We start from the raw sequence: 13131 nt of genomic DNA on the forward strand, positions 1-13131 counted from the left end.
GGTCAGAATATTAGCTCTAAGAATGAAGTTTTGGACACTTGATGGGTCAGGGGGTCCCATGGTACATAGAATAGAAGATGTTCCGGACGCGTAGAACCCCTAAAAGAAAATATTATATGGAGGTTCTCACGTAGAACCCAAATAACTTTCAAGTAATAGACTCAGAGGTCATTGTACGTAAATAAAAGGTAGATCTCAAGGATAGACCTCTAGTAGAAGAAGCGATATTTTGACAGAAATAAAATATGAGAGAGAGAGAGAATGATGATCGCACCTCCCATGAGGTCGCGCTATCTCCAAAAAAGATTCTTCATGGAGGTCACCCTATGAGGTCGAGATTGCATTTTTGACTAGTTTAAAAATCCAAAAAGAAATTATTTTCATAGAGGTCGCGCACCTCCCATGAGGTCGAGTTTTATCTATAAAAGATTCTTCATGGAGGTCGCGCTAATATCCAAAAAAGATTACCGTCAGATAGAGATTGCTTTATTGCTCAAAAAATACTATCTTCATGGAGGTCACCCAACAAGGTCGAGGTTGTGCTAGTATCTGAAAAAGATTCTTTATAGAGATCCCACACCAAGGTCGAGATTGCATTATTGTTTGAAAAAGACTGGTTGAAAAATCTGAAAAAGACTTAAGAGCCATGCACCTCCCATTAAGACTCGACCTGCTCTGATGACTCGAGATCTAAACCATAGATCATCTTCTATCTTGGGTCGGGTCGCATCTTCCTATTCAACCCGATCTGCTCTAATGACCCGAGATCTAAACCGTAGATCATCTAACAACTCATGATTTGAGTTGACGCCACGTGGACCAAAAAATGGGCACATTTAACCCTATAAAATATCTCAATTCCATGGAATTAATGGAAAGACATATTCATTACTCGCAACTTCATTTACTACTTGAGATTGGCATTTATCATTTCGAACTTGAGCTGACTTAGGCATTGGAGGGTCTTTGTTGGGGATCATCCCGACTAGCGTAACATGTTTTCTCTTCTCAATGACCACTAAGCATTTGGGATAAACACCTTCAATCACCTCCTCTTGGGAGATCACATCATATTGGATCGCGGATCACCACCCTATGGGAGATCACATATTTAACCCGAATTAATAAGCAACATAATTGGGAGACAATTAGATTTCTTCGTCGCGCAAGGCATAACTCCACGGTGCAAGTGATGCTACGTACTACTGTAAGGATGACGCCGGTGGTAATCACGAGCATGCTTGGTGCTAGCCGAGTCAAACGAGGGTTGCATGCCTCTATCGGCTACCACAAGTTGGGACGGGTCAATCCCCACCTCAACTATGTAGGTCGAGGCATTTTAATTAAGGAAATCTTAGTTCAGGCATTTTGCCTTAGCTAGCCACTAGCTAAGGTAACCTGTCTGGACTAGGTTTTGATCAAGGCAATCAGCCTCAACTAGCCCCTGAGTTGAGGTAATTCTACCTCGATCAGGAGTAAGCCTAATATTGGGTGGGGTATAATCTATTTAGATTCATACATGAAAGAAACCTAATATAATAATGATTGTGTTGGTTCAAACCCCACCTGATCCGACGTAATGGGTCCCAAACCCATTCTCAATCTGTTAGACTTAGCTTTTTAGGTATGGTTCCGACTTGACCCATTTTTTTTTTTTGAAAAAATAAATACAAATAATAATGAATTCAACTCCATCAATCTCAAAATTACAAGACATTCTATTTATAAAACAAAAAAACAAGAAGAAATGTAAGCAGGAGTTTCCAACTTTTTGTTGTTAAATAAACACAAATAAGAATTCATTCAACTCCAACAATCAAGAAAAATACCAAAATGAACGAGATCAAGAGGGATGCTAGAATGTTGGTTTCTAGAATGGGATTGAATGCAATTTATCCTCTATGATATTGAAAATGAGTAAATTATTCCTCGATAAAAAATAAATAGTAATTTATCCCCTATGTTTTAAAAAATAAAACAACTTACCTCCTTACCTAAGGAGGTAAATTGCTTCGAATATAAAAATATAGGGGGATAAATTGCTATGTTTTAAAAAATACAAAAAGATAAATTTTTATTTTTGTTTTCATAAAGAGATTGTTTGTCTATTTTCTATAACACAAATAGATAGATTGTAATTTACTCGAAACAAATGTATTCGTGCATTTATAAGCGGGATGAATAGAGATATATAATGCACACGTCAGGACAAAAAGAACTCATATGATGCAAGAGAAGTCGTCTCTATATACTGTAAATGATAGAAACAGGCAACAAGCATCACAAAATACTCAAAAGCGCGCCCACCCTCCTCACCTCGTCTCCCAGATCTATTTTTGGGTGGGCGACGGCCGCGCGGGACGCACTGCCGCGTCCTTCTTACCCCTGACGACTCATGTTTAAAGCCACGTAGAATTAAAAATCTTCAAAAATATCCAATTAGAATGATATGTTATTTTCTTTTTTTTACCAAAAATCAAAATTCCAGCTACCAAAGAACTAAATTTTGTCAATTTCAAAATTTAAAAGATTTAATTAAAAATAATAGTTACAGAACTAAAATTAATAGGTTTAATTATATTTTGTCATTTGAACTATGATCATTTTTACACTTTGGTATTTAAATTTTTTTTGTGTCAACTTACCATCTGAACTTTACAAAATTTTACACTTTGTCATTCATAACTATTTTTACACCAATTTTTTTGTAAAAAAAACATCACATGCAGTGCACATGTGATATTAAGGGTCATGTGATGTGATATTTTTTACATATGTACAACATGTAATTTTTTTGGCAAAAAGTCAGTAAAAAAATGATCATACATGGTAAAGTGCAAATTTCTCAAAGTTGAAATAGCAAGTTGGCACAAAAAAAAATTTAGATGCCAAAGTATAAAAATGAGTAAGTTCGAATGGCAAAATGTAATTTACCCGAACTAATATTGGATAATTATAGGACTAAAATAATAATTTTCATCATTATATATACATTTTTTTATACAATTGGATATTTTATTTCGTTCTTTTTTAAACTTTGGGTCAAATTTAGAAAAATAATCATCTAAAATTTAATTTTAATATTTGTGTATAGATTAGTTACTTTATAAAAGTTATACTATTAATCGAGTTATTAAATTAATTATTAACTATTATATTAATTGATGAAGTATATAAATTAGGCTAAATTATATTTTGTCATTCGAAATTATATTCGTTTTAAAATTTTGTCATCTAAACTTTTTTGTATCAGTTTACTATTTTAATTTTGTGAATGTAGTACTTTGTCATATATAATTGTTTGTCGGTTGATTTTCGGTTGGAGCAACAACGCATGCACTGCACTTTACATGTAACATTTAAAGTGATGAAAATCAGCCCAAAACCGATGTCATTTTCTAGCTAACTTTGAAATATTTTATCCTAAAATCATAAAAATTAAAAATATACAGAACCAAATTACTACTCTAATAATCTATAGGATCCAAAATGTCAAAAGACTATAATTACATGACCAAAAATGCATTTAAGATCTAAATCCACCTCGTTCAATTTCTAGAAAATATTAATTAGTTTTCAAATTTCTTTAATTTAAATTAAATTTAATTAAATCAAACTAAACTAATAATAAGTAATCTCATATGTAATATAATTAATTCATTATATATGAATTGATTCAAATTTTATCCAACTCGATTTTAAATAGAATTTTTTTTAAAATGATTAATTACACAACTTTCTTGAAGGCAATTACAATGGGTTGACCACCCAAACCCACCCACCTCCTTCCATCCTCCACAAACACACCCATCTCCCCACACTCAACCCTACACGCACTGCACACACTCGGACAATACCCAATCTTGTAACCCTTTCCATACTTATCTATCTTGAACCACTCCCCCACCGTCTCCGCCCCCGGCCGACCCAGAACACCGCCAGTCCTCACGTACCTCCGCCCCGTAGTCCCGTCGGCGACGCCGGTCCGCCACACGGTTCGCTGCACACAGGTGGTGGCTGCCATGAAAGCTATATTCATATCACTAGACAAACTTACAGACGTGGCCTGCTGCTGTTCTCTGTCTAGTGGGAAAAACTTGAGAGACAGCCCAGCTGAACCTTCATCGTTCTCTTGCACGACGTTAGGAGGGCAGGGGTCGCGGGGGTCCCTGACGGAGAGGGCGAACCCGCCGCCGCCGCCTCCGTCGAGGGGGAGGATGTAGTACTTTGTGTTGATTTGGAGTAGATTTCCATCCAAATCTAAGACTGAGGTGTTTGTGGGCTGCTGATCAGTAAATGCGACGGAAGAGAAATCGAGAAGGAAAATTGGGAGGAGAGAATAGAGTGTGTAGCTATTTCTTTTGGTCTCCATGTGTTGTGGGGGTACATGCAATGCAAAAATCTCCAAATATTTATAGTGGATGGATCCTTTTTTTAATTTTTATATTTTCATTTTTTATGCTTATGTCATTATATAAATATGGACATTACAATTATTTTTTTCTGATATTTGATTTAATTATAAAAGTTAAATGTATTTTTAGTTCCATAACTTAGGTTGTTTGTCGCTTTCATCACTTAATTTTTTACGGTAATATTTTAGTCTTGTATCTTTTTAATTTGCAGGGTGTCGGTCTTTTTATTCGTTGGAGTTCAACTCCACCAGTAAGAAGAGTGAACTCTGACGAAAAAAAAGAGCTGATATCGTGAAAAATTAAAAAAATTAAAATCAAATGCTACCCTAGAAAATTAAACGACAAAAATGATGGTAAAATATGTCAATATGAACAAAAACCTTAATTTTAAAATGTGACGTGAGATGCACATTTTTGCGACGAGAAGGGTGAACTTTTTGTGAAAAATGGACTAAAATCACAAAAATTAAAAACATACAAAACCAAAATACTAACCTAGAAAATTAAAGGATGAAGTACCAAATGGTTTAAGGTATAGGACAAAAAATACATGAAAACCTAATTATAAATAGCTCTCATTATTTAAAAAATTATCAATATACTTTAGTACCCGTCTAACAACGATCCAATTCCATTAGTGTTAGATTTTCGTTTAATTTTTTGTGGTAAACTTACTTAAAATGCTCTTTTGAATTGTAAATCTTGACGTACCTTTTAGAAGGCAAATGACCGGGCATAACACAGAGGCAAATGTGACTTTACTCACCCTCAATTTTGTTTCATCCTTTTTCAAAGATAAAGTAGACATTTCCACTTTACCGTCTAGAGGTTACATAATTATGTTGTATTTTAGGTAGTATTGATGATTTTTCAAACAACGATTAATGTGTATTTATAATTATATCAAATTTCAAACGAGCTTCTTGTAATTTATCCTGTAAATATTTAGAAAAATATATAAATAACATAAATATTAAATAAATAATTTGTGGTGTTGAATAAAATACAAAAATATAGAACACTAAATTGGAACAAGAAGTTTGAAATGGTGGTATGAAGACACTTGGATCATTATTTAATTTATTGTTTTGTTCCATTTTATATATCGGAGATGGGCGCCGTGATTGAAAAGATGGTATGAGGACAATATGATTTTGATCATTATTTTAATTTAATGTTTGTTTCATTTTATAGTTTGAAGATCGAAAACCGTGGGTTGAAATTATGGTACGAGCGGACAGTTTTGTCTTTATTTTTAGGATAAATTATATTGATATTCTTGAAATTAAATTAAAATATATAAATATTTTTTATTTTTCACAAAATTATAACATACTCTCTGAATTATAATTGTAATTATTATTACGTTTCTAATTAAATATAAAAGTTACACAAACACCTCCTAAAAAATTACACTAACATCCCTCAAATGTATAGCTGTAATTTTTGTAAAACATAGGAGGCGTTTGAGTAATTTAGCGTAATCTCAAGGAGTGTTTATATAATTTACCCTCATTTTTATTTAGAGTTAATTAGATTTAGACTTTCTTTTAAAATATGAAATTATAATTTTTTTTAAAAATAAATTTATATTTGCCTACTCTTCGAAAATTCTTTATTTATATCTTTTGTTAAAATTTAAACATGAAATATTGAAAGATTTCATAAACTTCGAATTTTACATTTCATTCAGTATTCTCTAGTAATATTATTATCAAAATAATAAAATATTATTCTCAAATATTGAATAAGGAGTAAAATTAAAAATTTTATAACTTTTTTTTTGTGACATCAATATTTTCGGCTGACACCTTAACGGAATGGAGATAGTTGTAAATGGAAAATTCTTGACAAAAATTGTAAGTATAATTCTTTAATTTTAGAAGGAATTTAAGTGTAATTAATTCTTTAATTTAATATTTATTTCATTTTGTATTGAAAAATATCTCAATTTACAATTAATGACATGATACATCCCATCCATAATTTCGTAACGAGACAATTTATATTCATAAACTTATTAGGAAAATTGTTATTTTTATCAAATTATTACATATATAGTTAATTGTAAACCAAATTTATATCGATAAACTCCTTGCTACAATTGTTATTTTTATCAAATTATTATATATATATATATATATATCTCACTAATCATCAATAGTAACAATTTATATAGTATCAGAGTCATTACAAACTTATCAAAATTATTATTATTATTTGACAGAAATATTACTCACCTGTAACAATTTTAATACTGTCACTTGACGTTCATCTGTTGTCGTTTGTATTTGTTTGTTTTCGAAATCATTGTAAAAGATTGTTTAACGAAGGTACTAATCACTTATCACCACTATGTTTGTCGATTTTCTAACATGTTATACGAAAATGTTTACTTTGATTAAATTTAATCGTATCAAACTGTTACTACATTTATCATATGATTGGTGTACATTTTTAAATTTTATAGCGACCATATAATAAATATAATACACTATATTATTTAATGACCTTCTATTTAACCAAATTCAGTTCGAACTAAATTTTTCCTGACTTGCATCTAATACGTAGTAAAGTAACATATCACGAGCCAAATTGAATTTTCTATTATATATTCTATTCCAATTTATATATATATACACGGTACGTGTATAAGATCTTTTCTTAAATAAAGTTGATGGCATAATTTTTATACACATAACATGTATATAAAATAAAATAAAATATGCAATAGAAAATCCAATCTGATCACGAGCATAATAGTCTAGGTTGTCCTTATTTACACAAATACAAGTTTAATAAGACTTGAAAGCGAAATTATATCTAAACCACAAACTAACGGGGAAAACACCGAGTCGAGCCAATTTTACTTCAATAATCTCAACGACTAAATCTAATAAAAGATCTTCTATCACACATTATACCGACTAAAAACATACACAGCCGGACAACAAACACAAGACAAGATTGTGAAACAATCGGTAGTCGTGACAGCAAGCATCCCACGTCCCAAACTGATCTCCCTTCTGGAATAAATTACAAGTCGCCCGTGCTATAACAAGGCATGTAATCAAACTATAGATATAACGAAGATTTCTGCTCATACACAGGAGAATGTTCCGCAAAAGGAGTAAAAAATGACATTCGAGACGAGAAATTTGAGCTTTCTCCAGGGTCCCCGGGCACTTTTGAGTACTTTGATCGACAGTGTGAATTATATGCAAGCACTGAATGGCTGGTGGGCGTGTGTAGGTGTGCGCGTGTGTAGTGTATGTGTGGGATGGTTGTGTAAGTTTCAGAGCATGATTGGAAAAATTCACTATCTTGAATGCGGAAATGCACAAGCTGTGGTGAACACAAGTTGCATACACAGCCGAAGCTGCTACTGCTATACCATTAATCAGCAAGGACCACCTGTATGATAAATGCAGCATGGAGAGACAGCTCATAAATTTCACAACAAACTAGCACCTAACAGATTCAATGCTAGACCCGCAACCCAAGTTTTCTGCAGCTCAAATCTTTAATTTCACATTAGCGAAAATGTCTTTTGGGAAAAAGAAATCGCAACGGGGCATACAGAGGCGAAAGAGAGAGAGCACAAACAAACAATCCAGTTTGAAGGACATTTCAGCAACTGCTCTGAGGGAAATATTTGGATTAGTTTTCTCAATTCGCAAATGAAAAAGAGAGATGCACAGCTCGATTATGCTGCAGACATGATGCAATCAATTGCCTGCTTGCAAATGCCCGTCATTGTGGCCTCGGGTCCATAAACCTGCACATCAATAGAGGTCATGTTAGGTTTTAGATAACAATCTACCACGGGTTTCTTGGGAGTGTTTGCGAATTCTATGATTAAGTACTTTTTGAACCTTGAAAACAAGCATTTAGAGTGTTTGCGGTTAAGATTTATTGAATTTATTGAATCTCTAAAGAAAAGCAGAAGTTGAAAGCAGGTATGTGGATGTTTGTAATAGGCTCTAGAAATTTTGTAAGCAATTCCAAATTAATCCACACAGAATTCCGCTTTTTTTTTAATTTCTTTCCCCAATCTCTCCAACTTCAGCTTTTCTACTTCTCTCCACTTATTACAAACACTCTCCATGTTTTTTCAAACTTTAATTTTCTCTCATGTTTCCGAAGGCAAAAGTTGTGCAAACATCTTAAGCTCAATTCGCGTTTCAGTTATTTATTCATGTTAAATTTTCTAGATATAAACAAATATATAGCACTCTGAAATTTCATCTCAACACTAATTTTAATTCCACATACTTATAAACCAATTCATACTAATTTGAAGGTGCCTGCAACTTTTAAGCATGAAGCTAACACCTCACAACCAGAAAAGTACTCCTCAAGTTTGATCAAATTTCAAGAAGACAATCTAAAGGGAGAAAGATATTGTTGTGCTTGAGAATTTTGAAATCCAAATGCGAATGTTGTGGCTTCTATTAACAACTCAGTTGTTCAGCAGTAGATGCCTTGAAGGAATTTAACATCAAGAGACAAACTAAATGCATATAACAAGTTTAGAGAAGTCATGTTATACCTCGATGGGAACTCCCAATTCTTCTCCCAAAGCCCGCATTCTTGCCAAACCAGTCTGATAGTTGGGCCCACCTCTACGAACGTAAAGATGCATTCTAGCTGCTTTCAACTTCGATTCCTACTCCAGTTAAGAGAAGGGGGTAAAAGTAAATTCCTGAAGAGTAAACTTCGAAACCATTGAATGGCAATCAGAAGAATTCAATTAACCTTCTCCTTGAGAGCCCGAATAATTCCATTGAAAGTAGCAGCAACATCTGTAAAGTTAGCAATGCCTCCTCCAATAAGAAGAGCTCTCTTGCGGCCATCAGGATCAGCTGTGGCACACTATGGAAACAGAAAAAGCATATAATTTCATGAGACAGATGAATCAGAAGAAAAGGTGAAAGCATTCACCACATAGCACAATCTCTTACATCAATAACAACTCTTGCGTACTGCAAAACCTCCTCTTCATTTGGAGCTCCACTATACTCGGCATAATTACCAAGCTCAGATGCATAGCCCAGATCTCCAACCTGTTTTCCGTATAGAGAAAGAAAAGAATGCATATATGGAGTTGCTGGATGGAATAATTTTGTTGGACTGGAGATTTACAGAAGAACTAATTTGCGTACTCACTGTGTCTGCATATATTACACTTGCACCTCCTCCAGCTACCATTGTCCAAATACGTCCTTTTGGGTTCAAAACAGTAAATTTCAACGACGCACTAGTCTGCAACATGACATCAAATATGAAAAATAAAATGGCCCGACCATTTGTGCAGATAGGTTCAATCCAGTAAATCATTGTTAGAATTGATCAGGAGGAGGACAATTTTTGCCAAATAAGATTCACTCATGCTTAGATACATTAGCAAGTCTATGAAATGCAAAATCATCAGAGACTGAAGGTGCAAAGCTTAGATATGACCACACTTACTTTTTCATCCAATGAGTGTATGAAACTTTCAGTTGGACTAAGGACTCTTCCAAAAGGTAGAGGAAACTCTATATCACCCCATCTGTAAACAGAATTATCAGATACAAAACAAATGCATATATTAAACCACTAAACGATCAACCAACTCCATCTGTCTCAACACGTCATCAACATACTTCTTGAAGTTTTTGAAAGCAGCTGTGTCATCCAACTCGCCTCTCATGTCTAGTGGATATGGCTCGGCATTCACTAGAGTAAATGGATTCATCTCAAGAAAACTAAAATCCAGATCTGGCAAAAATACAGAGATCAAAGTCAAAGTTGACAAATGCTAATGTAATCAAGCTATGAATTATTAAACAAGCATAACATGCAATAAACCAAAAAGAAGCTAACAAAAAAAAAGAACGAGGATATCCATCTCTTTTTGGAAAATGATAAGACCTTTATTCTTATTGCCCTAAAGAAAAAGAAAAGGAAAAGAAAAATTTTGCATTGCCAAGGTATGTATACCTTGAAATACAGAAAAAACACCCATTATAAAGTCGCCGATCTTCCCTCTAACCTGAACCAAACATTGAACAAAAAGGAGTAAGAATTGAACAATAGATTCTTTTCACAATAAATTTGCAAAAGTAAATATATGTTAGAGACCACAGACCATTAAACTACAACAGAAAATTAATGTCCTTCACCTGGTCTAAGAATACCAAACTCACTGAATTAGCATATGTAATTAGGTAAAACTAAAATACATGGTAAATGTTCCCAAAATGATATAAAAGCAACATCAGATGTTGCACACCTGAAAGAAAGTAGTTGACCCCAACAACAGCTTGAATGAACTACCACCATTCAGTTAACTAACAACAAATAAATAGATGAATTATCCAGAAAACCTACCTCTAAGGGAAGTGTAGCAATCAAAGGAGCACATGCCTCCAAGTTCATTGGCTTTTCAGTTGGAAGGAAGATAGTCTTAACCTGCAAAACAACAAATTGACTCATTATCAGTTTTCTTCGAAGAAATGCATTTGACATTCTTAATATTATGTCAACATGGACCCAACATCAGTTTGTTGTACCTTGTCCCAGTTCTCTTCAATTTCAATACCTCCACATTCTGAGAAGCTAATGGTACATCCTAACCTCTCAGACACTATTGAAAGGTAATATTCTTGATCGTGGGGAACAAAAGGCTCAACAATGAATGTCGTTATTGGTGCTTTGCAACCACCCATCTCAACCTAGAAAGAAACAAGTTTCAAGTAGATACCAGCATTACAATAACTAAGAATAAGGACAATTAATTCAAATGTTGTCACCTCAACACCAAGGCGTTCTTTCACAAAAGCAGCAACTTGGGCGAGATCTAAATTTAGAGCTACCAAGCCACTCTTCCCTCGTTTCCCGAACAACATGTCAGGCTTTACAACCAACTTTGTGGATGACAACCATGGTTCTTTGTTTGTTAACTCAGTAAAGTCCGTTGATTGTGTCACCTAAGGACATTTTATTAGGAAGAACAGCTCTGATCATAGGAATTTTATGCTCAAACACACACTAGAACAAGCAGTTCCATGGAATGTCAAGAATATGATGTTAATATAGAAATCAAAGGAGTACTGATATAGTGCAAAAGAGGAAACCAAACAAACATTCATGGCACAGGAATAATAAATGCTGCCAAGAAAAGGATTTTAACCGCATCTTGATTGAGGACCATACTAGGCAGCATGAAGATATTGTTCAAGACAATGAATCCAGATATCCAAAAAAGCAATAAGATCAAAAAACTTAAGACATACCATTCTCCCATTGCTGATTATCAAATATCAGGACTTACCATTCTATGCTATCCAAATTTCATTAACTATTAATTGGATGAGATTCAGTATTTTAAACTTTCTTTCTAGGATTTTTAGCTCATCTCATCTTTATTTCATCTTTCAACTTCAAGACTAAGTTTATTCTTTTCAAAGTAATCATTTGGCAACTCTAGTAGCCTTCTCAGTATACACATAAAAAGCAATGATCAATAAGAATTCAACGCAATTCACATGGAAAAAAAAAGTGATAAACTCCAGAACAATTTGTCAGCAGTGATTCGAGCAAACTCTGAGGCAGCACCAGATGTCTTTGAATTCCTAGCTAGAACTTGACCCATGAAGCTAAGAGTCAATCTTCCTTCACAAATCAAAGTAAGCTAAGCAAAGGATGAATGGCATGGAGATCACAATCCCAACTTGATATTTTAATGAAATTCATGTCAAAATCACTTCCACACTAATAAGAAACTCATATCCAAGAAACCATCACAACGCAAAACATCAAACAGAAAGACGTCACGAAAGTAACAACGCTACAAGAAACTAAACTAATTCATACCTGGGCAGAGCGGATCTGGAGGTCAATACCAGCTAATCTTTTCAGATGCTCTTTGAGCAGCCTCTTGGAATCGTACTCTCTGATCTTCTTCCTCGCCATTCCTTTCAATCCTAAGGCAAATTCAAGCAACTAGAGAACGGAATAACTTATCTTATGGGATTGCTCGAAGAGAGATCTGATGTGGGTTTAAGCTTCTACTACTGCAATAAACGCTATGAGTAGGAGACGGTGAGTGTGGTTGGATTGAGATTGAAGAATAGAGAAGGGTAGAGTTAGGTGGTTGGGCGATTCGTGCAACGAGAAATGGTGGTTATATGCTAGTTGTTGGCTGTTTTTTCCTTATTTATGTTTTTCTTTTGCCCCATCACTTCGTTCATATATTATATGGTAATCACAACAACCTCAATATAATTACAAATATCTTTTCGTTGTTTGAAAAATATACATATTTTTTATATTTGATAAAATTATATAATCTTTATATAATAATAAAATTATCAACTTTGCTCTTATTATATTTTTTAACAAAAAAATTAAAAAAAAATTGTTAAAAAACATAAGAAGGAAAAAATTTTAAAAATTATAAAAAATTATTCACTTAATCAGTAAAAGAAATATTTTTTTAAAAAAATAAATAAAATCATAATTCTTGATCTACAAAGGCATTTTGATCAGTTTATCACGAAAAATGAATGAAAGCCTAATGGATTGGATTAATTGTTAGACGACAATTAAAATCAGGGATATTGATAATTTTTCAAACAACAATGAGATATTAATAAACCGTGGCTTGTAGTTGCAACTAGCTAGGAAGTGCATCTTATGTGCTAAGCATGTCCTAGCATCGGAAAAAATA

General features: G+C 33.6%; 1 protein-coding gene and 1 pseudogene across 1 annotated transcript; both read right to left on the reverse strand.

Moving 5' to 3' along the window:
- Nucleotides 1–3708: 3708 nt before the first annotated feature.
- Nucleotides 3709–4407, reverse strand: LOC105172804 (kunitz trypsin inhibitor 5 pseudogene; annotated as a pseudogene).
- Nucleotides 4408–7919: 3512 nt separating this feature from the next.
- On the reverse strand, nt 7920–12597 carry ACLA-3 (ATP-citrate lyase A-3). Its single transcript, XM_011093891.3, has 12 exons — nt 12276–12597; nt 11213–11389; nt 10973–11134; nt 10791–10871; nt 10401–10452; nt 10064–10178; nt 9888–9969; nt 9585–9680; nt 9380–9481; nt 9174–9290; nt 8968–9084; nt 7920–8193 (listed from the first exon to the last, which is right to left on the reverse strand). Exons 1-12 carry the CDS (start codon nt 12372–12374, stop codon nt 8122–8124), a joined length of 1272 nt encoding a protein of 423 aa, XP_011092193.2. The 5' UTR covers nt 12375–12597; the 3' UTR covers nt 7920–8121.
- Nucleotides 12598–13131: the final 534 nt, after the last annotated feature.

This window comes from Sesamum indicum, linkage group LG10 (genome assembly GCF_026168435.1).
Source record: "Sesamum indicum cultivar Baizhima isolate 11 linkage group LG10, ASM2616843v1, whole genome shotgun sequence".
Classification (NCBI taxonomy): Eukaryota; Viridiplantae; Streptophyta; class Magnoliopsida; order Lamiales; family Pedaliaceae; genus Sesamum; species Sesamum indicum.

Excerpts from the sequence above, each read along its gene's own strand:
- ACLA-3 (XM_011093891.3), bottom strand. The coding sequence starts at position 12,374 with ATGGCGAGGAAGAAGATCAGAGAGTACGATTCCAAGAGGCTGCTCAAA. Across the intron at positions 9,482-9,584 it reads GTGTAATATATGCAGACACA|GTTGGAGATCTGGGCTATGC; the intron begins GTGAGTACGCAA and ends TACGGAAAACAG. Across the intron at positions 8,194-8,967 it reads AATTGGGAGTTCCCATCGAG|GTTTATGGACCCGAGGCCAC; the intron begins GTATAACATGAC and ends ATTGATGTGCAG.